We start from the raw sequence: 27500 nt of genomic DNA on the forward strand, positions 1-27500 counted from the left end.
GAAAAATAATTAAATACTGTAAAAAATAATAGAGTAATGTAAAAAATATAAAAAAACATAAAAAAATAACTACAGTAAAAATAATTAAATACAGTGCAAAATAATTAAATGCAGTAAAAAAAAAAAAAAAAATACAGTAGTACTTCAATTTATGAGCGCAATTGGTTATGTGACAGCGCTTTTAACTCAAAACACTTGTATCTCAAGACAACTTCACTCATTGAAATAAAAGATGTGTAAAAAAAACAAACATATAATTAAAAAAACAACATAGAAAAATAATTAAATACTGTAAAAAATAATAGAGTAATGTAAAAAAATATTAAAAAAACATTAAAAAAATAACTACAGTAAAAATAATTAAATACAGTGCAAAATAATTAAATGCAGTAAAAAAAAAATTAAATACAGTAGTACTTCAATTTATGAGCGCAATTGGTTCTGTGACAGCGCTCTTAACTCAAAAATCTTGTATCTCAAGACAACTTCACTCATTGAAATAAAAGATGTGTAAAAAAAAAAAACATATAATAAAAAAAAAACATAGAAAAATAATTAAATACTGTAAAAAATAATAGAGTAATGTAAAAAATATTAAAAAAAAACATAAAAAAATAACTACAGTAAAAATAATTAAATACAGTGCAAAATAATTAAATGCAGTAAAAAAATATATATTAAATACAGTAGTACTTCAATTTATGAGCACAATTGGTTCTGTGACAGCGCTCTTAACTCAAAAATCTTGTATCTCAAGACAACTTCACTCATTGAAATAAAAGATGTGTAAAAAAAACAAACATAATTAAAAAAACAACATAGAAAAATAATTAAATACTGTAAAAAATAATAGAGTAATGTAAAAAATATAAAAAAACAAAAAAATAACTACAGTAAAAATAATTAAATACAGTGCAAAATAATTAAATGCAGTAAAAAAATATATTAAATACAGTAGTACTTCAATTTATGAGCGCAATTGGTTCTGTGACAGCGCTCTTAACTCAAAAATCTTGTATCTCAAGACAACATCACTCATTGAAATAAAAGATGTGTAAAAAAAAAAACCATTTTATTAAAAAAACAACATAGAAAAATAATTAAATACTGTAAAAAATAATAGAGTAATGTAAAAAATATAAAAAAAATAACTACAGTAAAAATAATTAAATACAGTGCAAAATAATTAAATGCAGTAAAAAATAAATAAATAAATACAGTAGTACTTCAATTTATGAGCGCAATTGGTTCTGTGACAGCGCTCTTAACTCAAAAATCTTGTATCTCAAGACAACTTCACTCATTGAAATGAAAGATGTGGAAAAAAACCACAACATATAATTAAAAAAAACAACATAGAAAAATAATTAAATATTGTAAAAAATAATAGAGTAATGTAAAAAAATATTTAAAAAATAACTACAGTAAAAATAATTAAATACAGTGCAAAATAATTAAATGCAATAAAAAAAAAATAAATACAGTAGTACTTCAATTTATGAGCGCAATTGGTTCTGTGACAGCGCTCTTAACTCAAAAATCTTGTATCTCAAGACAACATCACTCATTGAAATGAAAGATGTGTAAAAAAAACAAACATATAATTAAAAAAAACAACATAGAAAAATACTTAAATACTGTAAAAAATAATAGAGTAATGTAAAAAATATAAAAAAACATTAAAAAAATAACTACAGTAAAAATAATTAAATACAGTGCAAAATAATTAAATGCAGTAAAAAAAAAATATTAAATACAGTAGTACTTCAATTTATGAGCGCAATTGGTTCTGTGACAGCGCTCTTAACTCAAAAATCTTGTATCTCAAGACAACTTCACCCAGTGAAATAAAAGATGTGTAAAAAACCCAAACATATAATAAAAAAAACAACATAGAAAAATAATTAAATACTGTAAAAAATAATAGAGTAATGTAAACAAATATAAAAAAACATAAAAAAAATAACTACAGTAAACATAATTAAATACATTGCAAAATAATTAAATGCAGTAAAAAAAAAATAATTAAATACAGTAGTACTTCAATTTATGAGCGCAATTGGTTCTGTGACACCGCTCTTAACTCAAAACACTTGTATCTCAAGACAACTTCACCCAGTGAAATAAAATGTGTAAAAAAAAAAAAACATATAATAAAAAAAACAACATAGAAAAATAATTAAATACTGTAAAAATAATAAATACAGTAGTAACTCAACTTACACGCCTAACTGGTTCGGTGAAAGCGCTCTTAACTCAAAACACTTGTATCTCAAAACAACTTCACCCATTGAAATAAAAGATGTGTAAAAAACACATGATTAAAAATTTTTTTAAAATAATGAAATACAGTAAAAAAAAAATATAATTAAGTAAAAAAGAAGGAAATGCAGTACAAAATAATTAAATACAGTAAAAATAATTAAATACAGTACACAATAATTAAATAAAGTAAAAGAAATAATTAAATACAGTAGTACTTCAATTTACGAGCGCAATTGGTTCTGTGACATTGCTTTTAACTCAAAACACTTGTATCTCAAAACAACTTCACCCATTAAAATAAAAGATGTGTAAAAAACACATGATTAAAAAAAACGTTTAAAAAAATAATGAAATACAGTAAAAAAAAATATTAAATACAGTAAAAAATAATGAAATACAGTAAAAAATTATTATTTTTAGGTTTTTGAAATCTATGATTCAATTTTAGAAAGTCCAAAAAATGTGATTTAAAAAATGATTAGAATAAAAAATAAAAATATAAATGTTGACATTTTTTTTACTTGTTTTTTTAGATTTTTTAAATTTATGAATGGATTTATGATCAAGATGAACAATAATCGCCATTCTGGTTGATTGGATTTGAGTGTGGATATCAGCGTGTTGGTTTCAAAATGACTGCGCTCGTTAAACGGATCCTGCAGTTGTTGGAATTCTCTCACCCCGTGTCTTCGTGTCCTTTGCAGGATGACGACTCCATGTTCTTCCAGTTCGGCCCCTCCATCGAGCAGCAGGCGTCGGTCATGCTCAACATCATGGAGGAATACGACTGGTACATCTTCTCCATCGTCACCACCTACTACCCGGGGTACCAGGACTTTGTCACCAAGGTAACGGTGCTCGGAATCAGGTTTATATATGACGCAAAATTGTGGGAATATAGGGAATATGAATATGTCCATTTCCTGGAAATTTCGGGAAAACCGTGAATCTTTGAAAATATTGATATTAGCACAATTGTCCTAGATGATATGGATGGGTTGGTGTTGGGATTTTTGGAATGGGTTGAAAAATGTTGACATAGTAACAGTTTGAATTGAGAATCCGTATTTCAGATTTCCTGGAATTTTGGGAGAACCGTGAATTTGTACAGAAAAAAAAAATGAACGTTTGTTACCCCAAATTAGAGGGATGTTTTGAAGGTGGAATGGTCAAAAACAGTTGAAAAATGTGGACTTTCCAAGACGTAAAAAGTTCGGAATCAGGTTTAAAAATGGCGCAAATTTGTGAGAATATATGGAATATGAATATGTCCATTTCCTGGAAATTTCGGGAAAACCGTTAATATTTGAAAATATTGATATTAGCACAATTGTCCTAGATGATATGGATGAGTTGGTGTTGGGATTTTTAGAATGTGTTGAAAAATTTTGACGTAGTAACAGTTTGAATTGAGAATGGGTATTTCGGATTTCCTGGAATTTCAGAAAAACCGTGAATCTTTGAAAATATTGATACTAGCACAATTGTCTTCGATAATATGAATGAGTTGGTGTTGGGATTTTTAAAATGGGTCGCAGTAACAGTTTGAATTGAGAATCGGTATTTCAGATTTCCTGGAATTTTCGGGGAATCCGGGAATTTGTACAGGGGAAAAAATGAACATTTGTTTCCCCAACTAAGAGGGATGTTTTGAAGGTGGAATGATCAAAAACAGTTGAAAAATGTGGACTGTGACAACTTTCCAGGAAGACGTGAAAATAGGGCTTTGGAATTCTGGTAATTCCTGGAATTTGTTTGAACTTGAAGTTTGGTAGTTGGATAGTCCAAGGTGAGTAGAGTGTGTGGACGGTAGAACGGTTCAAATCGGCTGAGAAATGTGGGAATTGTGCCTGTTTGAAAATTGGCTCATTCATTTTTAGTGAGCAAAATGACCCTGAAAATGGGGAATTCTGGGTAATCTGGAGATGAAGCCCATTCCTTGTCAATGGGGAGAAAATTCCAGGAAAACTGTGCGTTTTGGGAAAGGGACAACATGTTTTGCTTTTGATGTATGGGAAGAGTAGTGTGGGTGGATGTTTGAAAGGTCGGAATCAGGTTTAAAAATGGCGCAAAATTGTGAGAATATAGGGAATAAGAATAGGTCCATTTCCTGGAAATTTCGGGGAAACCGTGAATCTTTGAAAATATTGATATTAGCACAATTGTCCTGGATAATATGGATGAGTTGGTGTTGGAATTTTTGGAATGTGTTGAAAATTGTTGACGTAGTAACAGTTTGAATTGAGAATGGGTATTTCAGATTTCCTGGAATTTTGGGAAAACTGTGAATCTTAAAAAATATTGATCCTAGCACAATTGTCCTACATGATATGGATGGGTTGGTGTTGGAATTTGTGTAATGTGTTGAAAATTGTTGACGTAGTAACAGTTTGAATTGAGAATGGGTATTTCAGATTTCCTGGAATTTTCAGGGAAACCGTGAATCTTTGAAAATATTGATACTAGCACAGTTGTCCTAGATAATATGAATGAGTTGGTGTTGGAATTTTTGGAATGTGTTGAAAATTGTTGACGTAGTAACAGTTTGAATTGAGAATCGGTATTTCAGATTTCCTGGAATTTTCGGGGAATCCGGGAATTTGTACAGGGGAAAAAATGAACATTTGTTTCCCCTGTTTTGAAGGTGGATTGGTCAAAAACCGTTGAAAAATGTGGACTGTGACAACTTTCCAAGACGTAAAAAGGTCGGAATCAGGTTTAAAAATGGCGCAAATTTGTGAGAATATAGGGACTATGAATATGTCCATTTCCTGGAAATTTCGGGAAAACCGTGAATATGTGAAAATATTGATATTAGCACAATTGTCCTAGATGATATGGATGGGTTGGTGTTGGGATTTTTTAGAATGTGTTGAAAATTGTTGACGTAGTAACAGTTTGAATTGAGAATGGGTATTTCGGATTTCCTGGAATTTCGGGAAATTCGTGAATCTTTGAAAATGTTGATACTAGCACAATTGTCCTAGATAATATGAATGAGTTGGTGTTGGGATTTTTAGAATGGGTTGAAAATTGTTGACGTAGTAACAGTTTGAATTGAGAATGGGTATTTCGGATTTCCTGGAATTTTGTGAAAACCGTGAATTTGTAGAGGGAAAAAAAATGAACATTTTTTGACCCAATTAAGAGGAAAGTTTTGAAGATGGAATGATCAAAAACAGTTAAAAAAATGTGGACTGTGACAACTTTCCAGGAAGACGTGAAAATAGGGCTTTGGAATTCTGGTAATTCCTGGAATTTGTTTGAACTTGAAGTTTGGTTGTTGGATAGTCCAAGGTGAGTGGAGTGTGTGGACGGTAGATCGGTTCAAATCAGGTGGGAATTGTGCAAATTCTAAAAATGGCCCATTCATTTTCCAATGGGCAAAATGTCCAGGAAAATGGGGAATTGTGAGTAACTCCTGTTTAACAGGACTGTCCTTCTGTGCAGATCCGCAGCACCATCGAGAACAGCTTTGTGGGCTGGGAACTGGAGGAGGTGTTACTCCTTGACATGTCGCTGGACGACGGAGACTCCAAGATTCAGAACCAGCTGAAGAAGCTTCAGAGTCCCGTCATGCTGCTGTACTGCACCAAGGAAGAGGCCAACACCATCTTCGAGGTGTCCCACTCTGTGGGGATTACGGGGTACGGCTACACGTGGATCGTGCCCTCGCTCATCGCCGGAGACACCGACGTCGTACCGGCAGAGTTCCCCACAGGTAGGATCCTGTCTGTGACCGGGTGGTTGTCATCAGTTGGGGTCTTACGGGGTCCACTGTGACGTTTGCAGGTACCAGGTTCGAAAAGTCCATTCTGGTTGCATGAAGATGGCCTAAAAAGTTATTTTTTAAATATTTAATTAGTTAAAAAAAAAAATGGAATACAATTTTAAAAAGTACTTTTTTTCCCCAATTAATCTTTGAAAATCATGAATCGATTTGGAAAGTCCTCAAAATGTCGTTTAAAAAATGATTATCATAAAAAAAATTGATATTTCTTTTACTTTTTTTGAGATTTTTTAAATCTATAAATCGATTAAGAGGGTCCGAAAAATGTAATTTAAAAAAGGATTATAATAAAAAAATGTTGATATTCTTTTATTTGTTTTTTTTAGATTTTTGAAATCTATGAATCGATTTAGAAAGTCCTAAAAATGTCCTTTAAAAAATTATTATAATAAAAAAAAAAAGTATAAATGTTGATATTTTTTCACTTGTGTTTTTAGATTTTTTGAAATCTATGAATCGATTTAGAAAGTCCTAAAAATGTCCTTTAAAAAATTATTAAAATTAAAAAAAAAGTATAAATGTTGATATTTTTTCACTTGTGTTTTTAGATTTTTGAAATCTATGAATCGATTAAGAAAGTCCGAAAGATGTCATTTAAAAAAAAAAAGATATTTTTTTTACTTTTTTTTTATTTATTTTTGAAATCTATGAATTGATTTATAAAGTCCTAAAAATGTCATTAAAAAAAAAGATTATATTAAAAAAAAAATTATATTCTTTTGTGGGGTTTTTTAGATTTTTGAAATCTATGAATCCATTTAGAAAGTCCGAAAATGTTCATTAAAAAAAAGATTATAATAAAAAAAAAAAGATATTGTTTTAGTTGTTTTTTTCAGATTGTTTAAATCTATGAATTGTTTTAGAAAGTCCTAAAAATGTCCTTTTAAAAATGATTATAATAAAAAAAAAAGTAAAAATGTTGATATTTTTTAACTTGTGTTTTTAGAATTTTGAAATCTATGAATCAATTTAGAAAGTCCTAAAAATGTTCTTTTAAGAATGATTATAATAAAAATGTTGGATATCTTTTGACTTTATTTTAGATTTTTTAAATCTATGAATCAATTAAGAGAGTCAAAAAATTTTAATTTAAAAAAGGATTATAATTTAAAAAAAATTGATATTCTTTTATTTGTTTTTTCAGATTTTTGAAATCTATGAATCGATTTAGAATGTCCTAAAAATCTTCTTTAAAATTTTTTTTTTTTAAGTAAAAATGTTGATATTTTTTTACTTGTTTTTAGAATTTTGAAATCTATGAATTGATTTCAGAAATCCTGAAAAATGTAATTTGAAAAATAATTATAGTAAAAAAATGTTGATATTCTTTTGTTTTTTTAGATTTTTGAAATCTATGAATCGATTAAGAAAGTCCGAAAAATGTCATTAAAAAAAAAAGATTGTAATTTAATAAAATTATATTCTTTTGTTTTTTCAGATTTTTGAAATCTATGAATCGATTTAGAAAGTTCTAAAAATGTCTGTTAAAAAATTATTATAATAAAAAAAATTAAATTTTTTTACCTTTGTTTTAGATTTTTGAAATCTATGAATCGATTAAGAAAGTCCGAAAAATGTCTTTAAAAAAAGATTATAATAAAAAAATGTATATTGTTTCATTTGTTTTTTCAGATTGTTTAAATCTATTAATCGATTCAGAAAGTCCTAAAAATGTCCTTTTAAAAATTATTATAATAAAAAAAAAGTAAAAATGTTGATATTTTTTTACTTGTGTTTTTAGAATTTTGAAATCTATGAATCAATTTAGAAAGTCCTAAAAATGTTCTTTTAAAAATGATTATATTAAAAATTTTGGATATTTTTTTACTTTTTTTAAGATTTTTTAAATTTATGAATCGATTAAGAGAGTCCGAAAAATGTAATTTAAAAAAGGATTATAATTTAAAAAAATGATACTTTTATTTTTTTTTTTCAGATTTTTAAAAATCTATAAATCGATTTAGAAAATCCTAAAAATTTCCTTTAAAAAATGATTATAATTTTAAAAAAAAGGAAACATTTTGGTATTTTTTTACTTGTGTTTTTAGAATTTTGAAATCTATGAATCGATTTCGGAAATCCTGAAAAATGTAATTTGAAAAATAATTATAGAAAAATGTTTTGATTCTCTTTTGTTTTTTTAAGATTTTTGAAATCTATGAATCGATTTAGAAAGTCCAAAAAAATTTATTTTAAAATGATTATAAAAAAAAAAATTGATATTTTTTTTACTTTTTTTTTATATTTTTGAAATCTATGAATCGATTAAGAGAGTCCGAAAAATTTAATTTAAAAAAGGATTGTAATAAAAAAAAAATATATATATTTTATTTGTTTTTTTAGATTTTTGAAATCTATGAATCAATTTAGAACGTCCTAAAAATGTCCTTTAAAAATGATTATTATTAAAAAAAAAAAAAAAAAAGTAAAAATGTTGATATTTTTTCACTTGTGTTTTTGGATTTTTGAAATCTATGAATCGATTAAGAAAGTCCGAAAAATGTCTTTAAAAAAAAGATTATAATAAAAAAATGTATATTGTTTCATTTGTTTTTTCAGATTGTTTAAATCTATGAATCGATTTAGAAAGTCCTAAAAATGTTCTTTTAAAAATGATTATAATAAAAATTTTGTATATTTTTTGACTTTTTTTTAGATTTTTGAAATCTATGAATCGATTTAGAATGTCCTAAAAATCTTCTTTAAAATTTTTTTTTTTAAGTAAAAATGTTGATATTTTTTTACTTGTTTTTAGAATTTTGAAATCTATGAATCGATTTCGGAAATCGTGAAAAATGTATTTGAAAAATAATTATAGTAAAAAAATGTTGATATTCTTTTGTTTTTTTAGATTTTTGAAATCTATGAATCGATTTAGAAAGTCCTAAAAATTTCATTTTAAAAATGATTATAATTTTTTAAAAAAGTAAAAATGTTGATATTTTATTACTTGTGTTTTTAGAATTTTGAAATCTATGAATCGATTTCGGAAATCCTGAAAAATGTCATTTGAAAAATGATTATAATAAAAATATTTCAATATTGTTGTATTAGTTTTTTAGATTTTTGAAATCTATGAATCGATTTAGAAAGTCCTAAAAATGTCCTTTAAAAAATGATTATAATAAAATATTTAGATATTTTTTGACTTTTTTATTTATTTTTGAAATCTATGAATTGATTAAGAAAGTCCGAAAAATGTCATTTAAAAAAGGATTATAATAAAAACAATGTTGATCATATTTTATTTGTTTTTTTAGATTTTTGAAATCTATGAATCGATTTGGAAAGTCCTAAAAATTTCCTTTGAAAAATTATTATAATAAAAAAAAAGTAAAAATGTTGATATTTTTTCACTTTTGTTTTTAGAATTTTGAAATCTATGAATCGATTTCGGAAATCCCGAAAAATGTCATTTGAAAAATGATTATAATAAAAAAAAAATTATATTCTTTTATTTGTTTTTTTTAGATTTTTGAAATCTATGAATCGATTTAGAAAGTCCTAAAAATTTCCTTTGAAAAATTATTATAATAACATTTTTTGATATTTTTTGACTTTTTTTAGATTTTTGAAATCTATGAATCGATTAAGAGAGTCCGAAAAATGTCATTTAAAAAAGATTATAATTTAAAAAATCTGATGTTCTTTTATTTGTTTTTTCAGATTTTTGAAATCTATGAATCGATTTAGAAAGTCCTAAACATTTCCTTTAAAAAATGATTAAAATAAAAAAATGTTGATATTTTTTCACTTGTGTTTTTAGAATTTTGAAATCTATGAATCGATTTCGGAAATCCTGAAAAATGTAATTTGAAAAATGATTATAATAAAAAAAATTTAAAAAAAGATGTTTTTACTTTTTTTGAGATTTTTGAAATCTATAAATCGATTAAAAAAGTCCGAAAAATGTAATTTAAAAAAGGATTATAATAAAAAAACGTTGATATTCTTTCATTATTTTTTTTAGATTTTTGAAATCTCTGAATCAATTTAGAAAGTCCTAAAAATGTCCTTTAAAAATGATTATAATTTTAAATTTAAAAAAAAAAAGTAAAAATGTTGATATTTTTTCACTTGTGATTTTAGATTTTTGAAATCTACGAATCGATTTCGGAAATCCAAAAAATGTCATTTATAAAGTGATTATAATTTTTAAAAAATTATATTTTTTTTACTTTTTTGAGATTTTTGAAATATATAAATCGATTAAGAATGTCCGAAAAATGTCATTAAAAAAATGATTATAATTTAAAAAAAAAGTAAAAATGTTGATATTTTTTAACTTGTGTTTTTAGATTTGTGAAATCTATGAATCGATTTAGAAAGTCCTAAAAATTTCCTTTAAAAAATGATTATAATAAAAAAAATGATGATAATAAAAACAATGTAGATAAGTGTTGACATGGCACATTGCGCCGCCCCCTCTGAAGTCATGCGGAAAATTGCGGTTTTAGAAAACAAGTTAGTAGACGGGGCTACTTGATTAAAAATGGCTTGCCGTTACGTAAGTGGACCCCACTTTACGTGTCGGCGTGTGACGACTCCAGTGTCAGAACTCTGATTGTGGTTCCAAGCATCTCCCGGTCTGAGATGCTCAGTCTGGCCCGTAACAGTCCCCTTGTCGGTCACTTAGGGGTCTCTACAATGTCTTCTTTGTCAGTACTTTTGGCCTGGATTAAAAAGGGGAGTGTGAGAATCCTGTCACACGTGTCAAATCTCCGGCAAATCTCGCTTATCTGCTATATCCGACCAAAACCAGGAGCTGGGTTTGACACAAATTCGAAAGATAGACACTTTAGTCCTGGGGATACAATTCTGGAGTTTTGTCTGATGCGTAGCTTGAATGTCCTGAAGGAACTGATTCTTTGAATGCCTTGTTTTAGTTTTGTAGGCATTTTCCTTTGGTGTTTTAGTTCCTGTCCAGCGCTCTTATTTTCTAGTTTCCACTTCCTGTTAATGGTCTTAGCAACACTTTTACTCTCACAGCGCACCTGTTCTCAGTTTGCAAATGAGTCTAATTCGGTTCAGCTGTTGCTGCGGTCTTTGTCGGAACATTGCTTTTCCTTTACTCTGCTTCTCAGGCGTAAACTGTTGCTTACGGGTAGCATTCTGTTACGTTTACTTTGTAGTCCGTTCAGTTTTTTCTTGTTAGTGCATAGATTCCTCGATGCTTCGTGTGCACTCAGAGCTGCACTAGTCGTTTATTTTGCTTTGCTTCTCAGGTGTTAACTGTTGCTTACGGGTAGCATTCTGTCACGTTTACTTTGTAGTCTGTTCAGTTTTGTGGTGTTAGTGCATAGATTCCTCTATGCTTCGTGTGCACTCAGAGCTGCACTAGTCTTTTATTTTGCTTTGCTTCTCAGGCGTAAACTGTTGCTTACGGGTAGCATTCTGTTACGTTTACTTTGTAGTCCGTTCAGTTTTTTCTTGTTAGTGCATAGATTCCTCTATGCTTCGTGTGCACTCAGAGCTGCACTAGTCTTTTCTTTTGCTTACTCTGCTTCTCAGACATGAACTGTTGCTTACTGGTAGCATTCTGTTACGTTTACTTTGTAGTCTGTTCAGTTTTTTCTTGTTAGTGCATAGATTCCTCTATGCTTCGTGTGCACTCAGAGCTGCACTAGTCTTTTCTTTTGCTTTGCTTCTCAGGCGTAAACTGTTGCTTACTGGTAGCATTCTGTTACGTTTACTTTGTAGTCTGTTCAGTTTTGTCCTGTTAGTGCATAGATTCCTCTATGCTTCATGTGCACTCAGAGCTGCACTAGTCTTTTATTTTGCTTTGCTTCTCAGGTGTAAACTGTTGCTTACGGGTAGCATTCTGTTACATTTACATTGTAGTCTGTTCAGTTTTGTCCTGTTAGTGCATAGATTCCTTTATGCTTCGTGTGCACTCAGAGCTGCACTAGTCTTTTATTTTGCTTTGCTTCTCAGGTGTAAACTGTTGCTTACGGGTAGCATTCTGTCATATTTACATTGTAGTCTGTTCAGTTTTGTCTTGTTAGTGCATAGATTCCTCGATGCTTCGTGTGCACTCAGAGCTGCACTAGTCTTTTCTTTTGCTTTGCTTCTCAGGTGTAAACTGTTGCTTACGGGTAGCATTCTGTTACGTTTACTTTGTAGTCTGTTCAGTTTTGTCCTGTTAGTGCATAGATTCCTCTATGCTTCGTGTGCACTCAGAGCTGCACTAGTCTTTTATTTTGCTTTGCTTCTCAGGTGTAAACTGTTGCTTACTGGTAGCATTCTGTCACGTTTACTTTGTAGTCCGTTCAGTTTTGTCTTGTTAGTGCATATATTCCTTTATGCTTTGTGTGCACTCAGAGCTGCACTAGTCTTTTGTTTTTACTTATATTAAATACCTTATACATGCACGCCTGCTGTTCTCAGCGTCCTATCGCTACCATGCGGCCGTATCGTCACACACTCCACGGGCTTGTTTATGAATCATGTTGTCATTTATTTGTGGCAGTACATTCATCTGCTACCACTAAAAAAAAAACCACAAAGTGAGAGGCTTGAAAATGAGCTCCATCAGTTAAAAGACAGTTGCCATTTTGATAATGACTTCCATTGATGAAATCTGCCATTATTGACCTCGTATGATTAAGTCATGACAAATAGTCACCATTAATTGACGACACATAATGGCTTCTGCAACACGCCGCGGTATTTATCACGTCTAAATTATACCTCATTTATTATCTTTTTTTTTGTTACGCTTGAAGGTTAGAGCATGAACAATATTCTTGAGCTATTTTGAAAACTCAATTTATCAACATGACACGGGGATAAGTATGTCACGCCCGCAAAATATACGTGGAAAAATCTGTCCTACAGAAAATAATGAACCAAGTGATCATTTTGGGGAGGGGCCAGTGCCGATCACCTTTGGGATCAGGGTCAGGCGGGACCCTTTGAAGACCGCATGGCCATCAAAGTGGTTCATCTTTCTCTCTTTGTAATGGTGCCCCATGAGCGAGTGCATCCATGTGACAGTAGGACCACATGTCAGCCAGTTCACTAGTATGTCAGCGCTCGGAAATAGACAGGCGTCCTGGCAAAGTGCCCGCCTCATGGGGCCTCACCGCTGACAGCTCTCTTCCTGCAGGACCGCACACTGTTGACACGTCTCCAACACTCGCTCGCTCTCCATTGCTCATTGCCTTGAGTGACTCCCTTTCTATTGTCTAATGTATGTTTATGTGTGTGTGTGTGTGTGTGTGTGTGTGTGTGTTCGTGTATCTCTCAGGGCATGTGGAGATGTCACAACACCGACTTGTCAGGTGTCAGTGTGAAGATGAGGCCGAGCAGCACTGTGGCAGCTGTTCGCTGGCCTCTTAATTGGCTACTTAAGACAACAACAAACAAACAAAAAAACTAAATGGAAAAAAAAAAAAAAAAAAAAAAAGATAGGCGTGCGCATAAAAAATGGATTCACATCTGAATCGCAGTGCTTATTCATTCCGAATCTAAATAGATTTATAATTGATAAAAAAAAAGATATTACATTAACAAATATTACTTAATAAATCATATATATATGTATATGTATATATATATATATATATATATATATTGATATATATGCATATATATATATATATATATATATATATATATATATATATATATATATATATATATATATATTGATACATATATATATATATATATATATATATATATATTGATATATATATATATATATATATATATATATATATATATATATATATATATATATATATTGATATATTTACATATATATTTTTGCATATACACATATATATACATATATATTTTGTATATACATACATACACATATATATATATATATATATATATATATATATATGCATATATATATATATATATATATATATTGATATATATATCAATATATATATTGATATATATATATATATTGATATATATATCAATATATATATATATATATATATTGATATATATATACACATGTGTGTATATATATATATACATATATATTTTTGTATATACATATATATATACATAAATATTTTGTATATACACATACATACATACATACACATATATATGTATATGTACATACATATATATATATATATACACATACATATACATATTTACATACATACACATATATATATATATATACACATGTATGTATATATATATACACATACATATTTACATACATATATATATTTTGTATATACACATACATACATACACATATATATGTATATGTACATACATATATATATATATATATATATATATTGATATATATATACATGTATGTATATATATCTATATATATATATATATATATATATATATATATATATATATATACATACACACACATGCATATACATATTTACATACATATGTATTTATATATACACATATATACATATATATATATGTATTTATGTGTATGTATATATATATATATATATATATATATATATATACAGTATATATAAATATGTATATATATATATTTATATATAACAAAAACAAAAAACAAAAAATATATATAAATATATATATATATATATATATATATATGTATATATTTATTTATTTTTTTGTTTTTGTTTTTGTTTGCTTATTTTGTTCAGATTTACTTTACATATACAGTCAAGAAAATAAGTATTTGAACACCCTGCTATTTTGCAAGTTCTCCCACTTCGAAATCATGGAGTGGTCTGAAATTTTCACGATAGGTGCATGTCCACTGTATGAGAGATAACCTAAAAAGAAAAATTCAGAAATCACAATCTATGATTTTTTAACAATTTATTCGTGTGATACAGCTGAAAATAAGTATTTGAACACCTGTCTATCAGCTAGAATTCTGACCCTCAAAGACCTGTTAGTCCACCTTTAAAAGTCCTCCTCCACTCCACTGTATAATCCTGAATCAGATGCACCTGTGTGAGGTCGTTACCTGCATAAAGACACCTGTCCACCCCATACAATCAGTAAGACCCAAACATTCAGCATGGCTAAGACCAAAGAGCTGTCCAAAGACACCAGAGACAAAATTGTACAACTCCACAAGGATGGAAAGGGCTACAGAGAAATTGCCAAGCAGCTTGGTGAAAAAAGGTCCACTGTTGGAGCAATCATTAGAAAATGGAAGAAGCTAAACATGACGGTCAATCTCAATCGGAGTGGAGCCTCATGCAAGATATCACCTCGTGGGGTCTCAATGATGCTAAGAAAGGTGAGGAATCAGCCCAGGACTACACGGCAGGACTTGGTCAATGACCTGAAAAGAGCTGGGAGCACTGTTTCCATGGTCACTGTTGGTAATACACTAAGACGTCATGCTTTGAAATCATGCATGGCACGGAAGGTTCCCCTGCTTGAACCAGCACATGTTAAGGCCCGTCTTAAGTTTGCCAATGACCATTTGGATGATCCAGAGGAGTCATGGGAGAAAGTTTTGTGGACAGATGAGACCAAAATTGACCTTTTTGGTCATAATTCCACTGTGCGTGTTTGGAGGAAGAAGAATGATGCGTAGCATACCAAGAACACCATACCTACTGTGAAGCATGGGGGTGGTAGCATCATGCTTTGGGGGTGTTTTTCTGCTCATGGGAGAGGACGACTGTACTGTATTAAGGAGAGGATGACTGCAGCCATGTATTGTGAGATTTTGGCCAAAAACCTCCTTCCCTCAGTCAGATCATTGAAGATGAGTCGTGGCTGGATCTTCCAACATGACAATGACCCAAAGCACACAGCCAGGAAAACCAAGAAGTGGCTTCGTAAGAACCATATCAAGGTTCTGGAGTGGCCTAGCCAGTCTCCAGACCTAAATCCAATTGAAAATCTTTGGAGGGAGCTGAAAGTCTGTGTTACTCAGCGACAGCCCAGAAACCTGACTGATCTAGAGAAGATCAGTGTGGAGGAGTGGGCCAAAATCCCTCCTGTAGTCTGTGCAAACCTGGTGAAGAACTACAGGAAACATTTGACCTCTGTAATTGCAAACAAAGGCTACTCTACCAAATATTAATGTTGGTGTTCAAATACTTATTTTCAGCTGTATCACACAAATAAATTGTTAAAAAATCATAGATTGTGATTTCCTGATTTTTCTTTTTAGGTTATCTCTCATACAGTGGACATGCACCTACCATGAAAATTTCAGACCCCTCCATGATTTCTAAGTGGGAGAACTTGCAAAATAGCAGGGTGTTCAAATACTTATTTTCTTGACTGTATATATATATATATATGTAAAGTAAATCTGAACAGCCGATATGGGCATCTACATCAACTATATGATTTGCCTGAGAAGCTGGACAGGACAAAAACAAAAAAAAAACAAACAAAAAAAAAAAAAAAAAATATATATATATATATATATATATATATATATATATATATATATCAACTACGGTCTGGGAGCCCCCACCCGGCCCCCACCCACACAAAGCGCGCCTTTTCTTTTCCTTGTGACACAGAAGAACGACACCGCAGCGCTCCAATAAAACACACTCAGATCTTCGCAGTTTCTCGCCGATGCTACATAAAAAATAACGTAAAATAACGCAGCAACGCATCATGTAGTAACGGTAACTGAGTTACTGAATATAAAAAATAACGCGTTAGATTGCTAGTTACCGCCGAAAATAACGCGTTATTGTAACCACTTCAAAACAAAGCAACTTGTCCCGCAACTTTCTGAAAAAGCTGCCGCAGATTCTGGCATTTTGGGCTGCATCAGGCCCGTGTAAGCCTTCAGAATCCTGGGGGGGGGGGGGGACTGAATAAAGCGTGACACGGAATAGTGAGCTTCTTCTGCGGACGATTTGCAGGTCACATGAAGGAGAGAGCTGTGTTCCCAGCGAGAAAGACTAACAAAGGGAGGTGTGAGTGACAGATGGACAAACACAGCAAGGTGATTTTAGCTCAGTCACTGCAGCCTTTAGTATTTGTCTTCTTGGCAGGCCTTCAAAACCTCCTGATCAACACTCCATCTGTGGCTCCTCACTCTCGCTCTGTTTACCTTGCACATTGCAGCCCTTCCCCAAACGTCTGTTTATACAAACCCGTCTGCCGCCTTCTGGATCTTTCTCTGATTGCTGCTTTCTGTCCCGTCCCCCGTCCCCCACCCAGGACTGCTGTCCGTGTCCTACGACGAGTGGGACTACGGCCTGGAGGCCCGCGTTCGTGACGGCGTGGCTATTATAACCATGGCCACCTCCACCATGATGATGGACAGAGGGCCGCACACCTTGCTCAAGTCCGAGTGCCACGGAGCTCCTGACAAGAAGACCCCCGTCTCAGGCAACCCTAACGAGGTGCTCAGGTGAGTGCTGGTGTCCTGCAAGGACTTGTGCTTCTGATCCAGACCGCTTTTTCTGTTGTGAACATGTCCCCTGCACTTTGCTGAAGGACACTTGTGTCCTTTGCACTTTTTCAAAAGACAGTTTGTGTCCCCTGCACTTTTTTGAAGGACAGTTTTTGTCCTTTGCACTTTTTTGAAGGACAGCTTGTGTCCTTTGCATTTTTTTGAAGGACAGTTTTTGTCCTTTGCACTTTTCTGAAGGACAGTTTGTGTCCCCTGCACTTTTTTGAAAGACAGTTTTTGTCCCCTGCACTTTTTTGAAGGACAGTTTTTGTCCTTTGCACTTTTTCAAAGAACAGTTTTTATCTTTTGCACTTTTTTGAAGGACAGTTTTTGTCCACTGCACTTTTTTGAAGGACATTTTTTGTCCTTTGCACTTTTTTGAAGGACAGTTTTTGTCCCCTGCACTTTTTTGAAAGACAGTTTTTGTCCACTGCACTTTTTTGAAGGACAGTTTTTGTCATATGCACTTTTTCAAAGAACAATTTTTATTTTTTGCACTTTTTCAAAGAACAATTTTTATTTTTTGCACTTTTTCAAAGAACAACTTTTATTTTTTGCACTTTTTTGAAGGACAGTTTTTGTCCTTTGCACTTTTTCAAAGAACAGTTTTTATCTTTTGCACTTTTTTGAAGGACATGTTTTGTCCTTTGCTCTTTTTCAAAGGACAGTTTTTGTCCTTTGCACTTTTTTGAAGGACAATTTTTCGTTGCAATTTTTTGAAGGACAGTTTTTGTCCCCTGCACTTTTTTTGAAGGACCGTTTTTGTCCTTTGCACTTTTTTGAATCACAGTTTTTGTCCCCTGCACTTTTTCAAAGAACAGTTTTTATCTTTTGCACTTTTTTGAAGGACATGTTTTGTCCTTTGCTCTTTTTCAAAGGACAGTTTTTGTCCTTTGCACTTTTTTGAAGGACAGTTTTTGTCCCCTGCACTTTTTTGAAGGACATTTTTTGTCTTTTGCACTTTTTTGAAGGACAGTTTTTCTTTGCACTTTTTTGAAGGACAGTTTTTGTCCCGTGCACTTTTTTTGAAGGAGTTTTTGTCCCGTGCACTTTTTTTGAAGGAGTTTTTGTCCTTTGCACTTTTTTGAAGGACAGTTTTTGTCCCCTGCACTTTTTTTGAAGGACAGTTTTTGTCCTTTGCACTTTTTTGAAGGACAGTTTTTGTCCCCTGCACTTTTTTTGAAGGACAGTTTTTGTCCTTTGCACTTTTTTGAAGGACAGTTTTTGTCCTTTGCACTTTTTTGAAGAACAGTTTTGTCCTTTGCACTTTTTTGAAGGACAGTTTTTGTCCACTGCACTTTTTTGAAGGACAGTTTTTGTCCTTTACATTTTTTTGAAGGACAGTTTTTGTCCCCTGCACTTTTTTGAAGGACATGTTTTGTCCTTTGCACTTTTTCAAAGGACAGTTTTTGCCCTTTGCACTTTTTTGAAGGACTTTTTTTTGTCCTTTGCACTTTTTTGAAGGACAGTTTTTGTCCTTTGCACTTTTTTGAAGGACAGTTTTTGTCCTTTGCACTTTTTTGAAGGACAGTTTTTGTCCTTTGCACTTTTTTGAAGGACAGTTTTTGTCCTTTGCACTTTTTCGAAGTACAGTTTTTGTCCCCTGCACTATTTTGAAGGACAGTTTTTGTCCTTTGTGCTTTTTCAAAGAACAGTTTTTATCTTTTGCACTTTTTTGAAGGACATGTTTTGTCCTTTGCACTTTTTCAAAGGACAGTTTTTGTCCTTTGCACTTTTTTGAAGGACAGTTTTTGTCCTTTGCACTTTTTCGAAGTACAGTTTTTGTCCCCTGCACTTTTTTGAAGGACAGTTTTTGTCCTTTGTGCTTTTTCAAAGAACAGTTTTTATCTTTTGCACTTTTTTTGAAGGACATGTTTTGTCCTTTGCACTTTTTCAAAGGACAGTTTTTGTCCTTTGCACTTTTTTGAAGGACATTTTTTGCCCTTTGCACTTTTTTGAAGGACATTTTTTTGTCCTTTGCACTTTTTTGAAGGACAGTTTTTCTTTGAACTTTTTTAAAGGACAGTTTTTGTCTTTTGCACTTTTTTGAAGGACAGTTTTTGCCCTTTGCACTTTTTTGAAGGACAGTTCTTGTCCTTTGCACTTTTTCGAAGTACAGTTTTTGCCCTTTGCACTTTTTTGAAGGACAGTTCTTGTCCTTTGCACTTTTTCGAAGTACAGTTTTTGTCCTCTGCGCGTTCAGACTGGCAACAAAAATCCAATCTGATTTGGTGTGCAGTGTAAACGGGGCCTAAAAAGGACAAAAACATTTGGTGTGCAGTGTAAACGGGGCCTAAAAAGGACAAAAACATTTGGTGTGCAGTGTAAACGGGGCCTAAAAAGGACAAAAACATTTGGTGTGCAGTGTAAACGGGGCCTAAAAAGGACAAAAACATTTGGTGTGCAGTGTAAACGGGGCCTTAAAAAGCCAATTTCAAAAGAAATCCATGCAAGATTGAGTTGTTTAGTGCATGCAAACATAGCAAGGGTTTAAGTCCCAGAACTGGACCCTGACAGTCTACATCCTTACTGTCCCACACATGACTGTAGTGAACTGCTATGCTGTAGATGTAGATGCACGTACCCAAACACACGCTCACCTTCACCCCCCCATGTCATACCCTGCCCACTCCGCGCTGATGAAACCCGCCCCCTCCCCCTCACTGCCTGTCTGGGCGGCAGCCCCTTTTGAACCGGCTGTGAAGCGCGGCACACGGCGCCACTTTACTCTGCGCGCGCCCCTAATTGGTCCCGATGGCGTTTTCAGTGGGCAAACACACCGCCCCCCCCCCCGGTCACGGTGCTCTGAATTGAGCCGGGCGGCGTCACACCCTTTCAGCGGGGAAGCGGTGGAAGGTTGGATTCTCGTCTACAGTAGCTCGTGCAGGATTACACGATAATCTGCAGTCCTCCCACAGACGGTGTGGCGACATCACAGCGTGGATTATAACCTGGATACGATGATGTCCTGTTCCTGGCCTCACCTAACTGGGTCACGTACACCTCCTGTACACCTCCTGTACACCTCCTGTACACCTCCTGTACACCTCCTGCACGTCCCAATGAATAATAACTGCAATGGCACTTACATTCACCGAGGAGGAACGTTCTGATCAACTATTATGGTCTGCCATTAATTGGAAGGAGGTATGAAATATGCGTGACAACAAAAAGACCCTCCAGGTGGTAATCATGCACTCCACACTCTCTGTGGGAGCAGGGGGAAGTCGCAAACCATACAAACACCACAACACAACAACATAAAGCCACAATAACATAAAGCCACAACACAATATCATAAAGCCACAACACAACAACATGAAGCTACAACACAACAACATAAAGCCACAATAACATAAAGCCACGACACAACAACATAAAGCCGCAACACAACAACATAGAGCCACAACACAAATAACATGAAGCCAAAACACAACAGCATAGAGCCACGACACAACAACATGAAGCCATAATAACATAAAGCCACGACACAACACAAAGCCACAACACAACAACATAAAGCCACAACACGAAAACAGAAAGCCACAACATGACAACATAAAGCCACAACACGAAAACAGAAAGCCACAACACGACAACATAAAGCCACAACACAACAACTATAAACCACAACACAATAACAAAGCCACAACATAAAGCCACGACACAACAACATTAAGCCAAACCACAACAAGATAAAGCCACAACACAACAACTATAAACCACAAAACAATAACAAAAAAAGCAACACAAAAACATAAAGCCACAACACAACAACATAAAGCCACAACACAACAACATAAAGCCACAACACAACAACATGAAGCCACAACACAACAACATGAAGCCACAACACAACAACATGAAGCCACAACACAACAACATAAAGCCACAACACCACATTATAAAGCCACAATACGAAAACATAAAGACCACAACACGACATCATAAAGCCACAACTTAACAACTATAAGCCACAACACAATAACAAAGCCACAACACAATATTATAAAGCCACAACACAACAAAATAAAGCCACAACACAACATTAAGCCACAACACAACAACATGAAGCCACTGTGACGATCTGTCACTTCATTTCGGTTGGTTTCCATGTTTTTGTATTTACTTCCTGTCAGTGCTCTTATTTTGTTATATTTCCTGTTGGTTCCGCTGAGCACTGTTTTCTCCTCACCTGCCGGTGATTGGCAGCCGGTCCACACCAGCTGCCAATCAGCAGATGCCTATTTATGTTTTCACTCGAGCACTCCTCAGTGCTCGGCGATAGACTATGTTTGGAACTGTTGTATGCAAGACTGCTACATTTCTCTGTTGTTTTATTATTAAAATCATCTTACCTGCTCATCCTCATCCTGGTTCTTGCATCTTGGGGTCACACAAACGGCAGCCATGCGAGTTCCTCACAGCCACAACACAACAACATGAACAAAGTTAAAAAGGGTGTAATGAACAAAGTTAAAAAGGTGTAATGAACAAAGTTAAAAAGGGTGTAATGAACAAAGTTAAAACGGATGTAATGAACAAAGTTAAAAAGGGTGTAATGGACAAAGTTAAAGAGGTGTAATGAACAAAGTTAAAACGGGTGTAATGAACAAAGTTAAAACAGGTGTAATGAACAAAGTTAAAAAGGCTGTAATGAACAAAGTTCAAAAGGTGTAATGAAAAAAGTTCAAAAGGGTGTAATGAACAAAGTTAAAAAGGGTGTAATGAACAAAGTTCAAAAGGGTGTAATGAACAAAGTTCAAAAGGGTGTAATGAACAAAGTTAAAAAGGTGTAATGAACAAAGTTAAAAAGAGCGTAATGAACAAAGTTAAAGAGAGTGTAATGAACAAAGTTAAAAAGGGTGTAATGAACAAAGTAAAAAAAGCGTAATGAACAAAGTTAAAAAGGGTAAAATGAACAAAGTTAAAAAGGGTGTAATGAACAAAGTTAAAAAGGGTGTAATGAACAAAGTTAAAAGGGTGTAATGAACAAAGTTAAAACGGGTGTAATGAACAAAGTTAAAACGGGTGTAATGAACAAAGTTAAAAAGGGTGTAATGATCAAAGTTCAAAAGGGTGTAATGAACAAAGTTCAAAAGGGTGTAATGAACAAAGTTCAAAAGGGTGTAATGAACAAAGTTAAAAGGGTGTAATGAACAAAGTTAAAAGGGTATAATGAACAAAGTTAAAAAGGGTGTAATTAACAAAGTTAAAACGGTGTAATGAACAAAGTTAAAACGGGTGTAATGAACAAAGTTAAAACGGGTGTAATGAACAAAGTTAAAACGGGTGTAATGAACAAAGTTAAAAAGTGTGTAATGAACAAAGTTAAAAAGGTGTAATGAACAAAGTTAAAAAGGGTGTAATGATCAAAGTTAAAAAGGGTGTAATGAACAAAGTTCAAAAGGGTGTAATGAACAAAGTTCAAAAGGGTGTAATGAACAAAGTTCAAAAGGGTGTAATGATCAAAGTTCAAAAGGGTGTAATGAACAAAGTTAAAAAAGGGTGTAATTAACAAAGTTAAAACGGGTGTAATGAACAAAATTAAAAAGGGTGTAATGAACAAATTTCAAAAGGGTGTAATGAACAAAGTTAAAAAGGGTGTAATGAACAAAGTTAAAAAGGGTGTAATAAACAAAGTTAAAAAGGGTGTAATGAACAAAGTTAAAAAGTGTGTAATGAACAAAGTTCAAAAGGGTGTAATGAACAAAGTTCAAAAGGGTGTAATGTACAAAGTTAAAAAGGGTGTAATGAACAAAGTTCAAAAGGGTGTAATGAACAAAGTTAAAACGGGTGTAATGATCAAAGTTAAAAAGGGTGTAATGAACAAAGTTCAAAAGGGTGTAATGATCAAAGTTAAAAAGGGTGTAATGAACAAAGTTGGAAAAGTAAGTGTAGTGTGACCACTTTTTCCATCATTAATTACTATTTTTTTTAACTTTTTCAATAACACTAACATACTTTAGGCCCTTTTCCAAGGCAGTAACATTACCATTTAATAAGGTTCCCCCTTGTGTTTCCACCAAAAAGTACCCTGGTAGATTTAGTACTTCAGGTTCTGCTAACAAGCTAATGCTAAAGCTGAGCTAATAAACAGAACTCTGCTGCTTTTATCTTGGCCAGTTTGACAGAGGTGTGCCTAATCAAGTGGCCATAGAGAAAGTGCCCCCCCCCCCCCCCCCCCCCCCCTCCTCCTCTGCACCGTCATCCTTCTACACAGCACCTGTGCTTTATAATCAACTTAGCTGTGTTGTTGATTGGATCAGTCGCAGATCCCTCACCTTAACCACATCAGTGTGGCGATAACCTTTGTCTTCTACTCTTCAATCAAGACATGATCAATTGAAGGCAGTCTATCAAGCAGCAAGTCATGACTTCACTGTCACCTGGTCCCACTCATGACTTCACTGTCACCTGGTCCTCTCATGACTTCACTGTCACCTGGTCCCACTCATGACTTCACTGTCACCTGGTCCACTCATGACTTCACTGTCACCTGGTCCCACTCATGACTTCACTGTCACCTGGTCCCACTCATGACTTCACTGTCACCTGGTCCCACTCATGTCTTCACTGTCACCTGGTCCACTCATGACTTCACTGTCACCTGGTCCTCTCATGACTTCACTGTCACCTGGTCCCACTCATGTCTTCACTGTCACCTGGTCCCACTCATGACTTCACTGTCACCTGGTCCACTCATGACTTCACTGTCACCTGGTCCTCTCATGACTTCACTGTCACCTGGTCCCACTCATGTCTTCACTGTCACCTGGTCCCACTCATGACTTCACCGTCACCTGGTCCTCTCATGACTTCACTGTCACCTGGTCCCACTCATGTCTTCACTGTCACCTGGTCCCACTCATGTCTTCACTGTCACCTGGTCCCACTCATGACTTCACTGTCACCTGGTCCACTCATGACTTCACGGATGAAGTTCAGCAGGCACAAGACATTGAAACAACGTTGACAACTTGTTGAATTAGGTCCTGACGTGGAGCAACTCAAGCATAACGTTGAAACTACATGCTTTTTGACGACGTTTAATCAATGTTGGGTTCTGACGTTGATTTAACATTGAATTTTGGTCATTTCCATACCAATATTCTACAACACAAATACAACATTGAAACAACATGCTTTTTGTCGACCTTTAATCAATGTCAGGTTGTGACGTTGATTTGACCATTGAAACTTGGTCATTTCCCAACCAATATTCTACAACACAAATACAACGTTGAAACAACATGCTTTTTGATGACGTTTAATCAATGTTGGATTCTGACGTTGATTTGACCATTGAATTTTGGTCATTTCTATACCAATATTCTACAACATTGAAAAAACATGATTTTTGACAACGTTAATCAAATCAAATCAAATCAACTTTATTTATAGTTAAATCATTGTTGTGTTCTGACGTTGATTTGACCATTGAACTTTGGTCATTTCCCAACCAACATTGTACAACACAAATACAACGTTGAAACAACATGCTTTTTGACGATGTTTAATCAATGTTGGGTTGTGACGTTGATTTGACCATTGAATTTTGGTCATCTCCCAACCAATATTCTACAACATTGAAACAACATGATTTTTGACAACGTTAAATCATTGTTGGGTTCTGACATTGATTTGACCATTGAATTTTGGTCATTTCTATACCAATATTTTACAACATAAATACATTGAAACAACATGCTTTTTGTCGACGTTTAATCAATGTTGGGTTCTGACGTTGATTTGACCATTGAATCTTGGTCATTTCCCAACCAATATTCTACAACCCAAATAAGACGTTGAAACAACATGCTTTTTGACAACGTTTAATCAATGTTGGGTTCTGACGTTGATTTGACCATTGAATTTTGGTCATTTCCCAACCAATATTCTACAACATTGAAACAACATGATTTTTGACAACGTTAAATTATTGTTGGGGTCTGACGTTGATTTGACCATTGAATCTTGGTCATTTCCCAACCAATATTTTACAAGATAAATACGTTGAAACAACATGCTTTTTGACGACATTTAATCAATGTTGGGTTCTGACAATAATTTCACCCTTGAATTTTGGTTATTTCCCAACCAATATTCTACAACACAAATACAACGTTGAAACAACATGCTTTTTTTAGACGTTTAATCAACGTTGCATTCTGACGTTGATTTGACCATTGAAATTTGGTCATTTCCCAACCAATATTCTACAACACAAATACAACGTTGAAACAACATGCTCTTTGACAACGTTTAATCAATGTTGGGTTCTGACGTTGATTTGACCATTGAATTTTGGTCATCTCCCAACCAATATTCTACAACATTGAAACAACATGATTTTTGACGATGTTTAATCAATGTCAGGTTGTGACGTTGATTTGACCATTGAATCTTGGTCATTTCCCAACCAATATTCTACAACACAAATACAATGTTGAAACAACATGCTTTTTGACGACGTTTAATCAATGTTGGATTCTGACGTTGATTTAACCCTAGAACTTGGTAATTTTCTAACCAATATTCGACAACACACAAACAACATTGAAACAACATGCTTTTTAACGACGTTTAATCAATGTTGGGTTCTGACGTTGATTTGACCATTGAATTTTGGTCATTTCCCAACCAATATTCTACAAAACAAATACAACGTTGAAACAACATGCTTTTTTTAGACGTTTAATCAACGTTGTATTCTGACGTTGATTTGACCATTGAATTTTGGTCATTTCCCAACCAATATTCTACAACACAAATACAACGTTGAAACAACATGTTTTTTGACGACGTTTAATCAATGTTGGGTTCTGACGTTGATTTAACCCTAGAACTTGGTAATTTTCTAACCAATATTCGACAACACACAAACAACACTGAAACAACATGCTTTTTGACCACGTTTAATCAACGTTGCATTCTGACGTTGATTTGACCATTGAATTTTGGTTATTTCCCAACCAATATTCTACAACACAAATACAACGTTGAAACAACATGCTTTTTGACCACGTTTAATCAACGTTGCATTCTGACGTTGATTTGACCATTGAAATTTGGTCATTTCCCAACCAATATTCTACAACACAAATACAACATTGAAACAACATGTTTTTTGACGACGTTTAATCAATGTTGGGTTCTGACGTTGATTTGACCATTGAATCTTGGTCATTTCCCAACCAATATTTTACTAGATAAATACGTTGAAACAACATGCTTTTTGACGATGTTTAATCAATGTTGGGTTCTGACAATAATTTGACCCTTGAATTTTGGTTATTTCCCAACCAATATTCTACAACACAAATACAACGTTGAAACAACATGCTTTTTGACCACGTTTAATCAACGTTGCATTCTGACGTTGATTTGACCATTGAAATTTGGTCATTTCCCAACCAATATTCTACAACACAAATACAACATTGAAACAACATGTTTTTTGACGACGTTTAATCAATGTTGGGTTCTGACGTTGATTTGACCATTGAATCTTGGTCATTTCCCAACCAATATTTTACTAGATAAATACGTTGAAACAACATGCTTTTTGACGATGTTTAATCAATGTTGGGTTCTGACAATAATTTGACCCTTGAATTTTGGTTATTTCCCAACCAATATTCTACAACACAAATACAACGTTGAAACAACATGCTTTTTTTAGACGTTTAATCAACGTTGTATTCTGACGTTGATTTGACCATTGAATTTTGGTCATTTCCCAACCAGTATTCTACAACACAAATACAACGTTGAAACAACATGCTTTTTTTAGACGTTTAATCAACGTTGCATTCTGACGTTGATTTGACCATTGAATTTTGGTCATCTCCCAACCAATATTCTACAACACAAATACAACGTTGAAACTACATGCTTTTTGATGACGTTTAATCAATGTTGGATTCTGACGTTGATTTAACCCTAGAACTTGGTAATTTTCTAACCAATATTCGACAACACACAAACAACACTGAAACAACATGCTTTTTGACAGCGTTTAATCAATGTTGGGTTCTGACGTTGATTTGACCGTTGAAACTTGGT

At 33.3% G+C, this 27500-nt stretch overlaps 1 protein-coding gene across 3 annotated transcripts in view; it reads left to right on the plus strand.

Annotated features, from left to right (window-relative positions):
* grin2ba (glutamate receptor, ionotropic, N-methyl D-aspartate 2B, genome duplicate a) overlaps positions 1–27500 on the plus strand; it is a 431694-nt gene that overhangs the window by 291214 nt on the left and 112980 nt on the right. For all 3 annotated transcript variants that reach the window (XM_061973840.2, XM_061973838.2, XM_061973841.2), the window contains exons 5-7: positions 2970–3113; positions 5716–5986; positions 17198–17390. In XM_061973840.2, the coding sequence (XP_061829824.2) occupies positions 2970–3113; positions 5716–5986; positions 17198–17390 (608 nt within the window). The remainder of the gene's footprint in view (positions 1–2969; positions 3114–5715; positions 5987–17197; positions 17391–27500) is intronic.

Source organism: Nerophis lumbriciformis, linkage group LG22, assembly GCF_033978685.3.
Source record: "Nerophis lumbriciformis linkage group LG22, RoL_Nlum_v2.1, whole genome shotgun sequence".
In the NCBI taxonomy this organism is placed as follows: Eukaryota; Metazoa; Chordata; class Actinopteri; order Syngnathiformes; family Syngnathidae; genus Nerophis; species Nerophis lumbriciformis.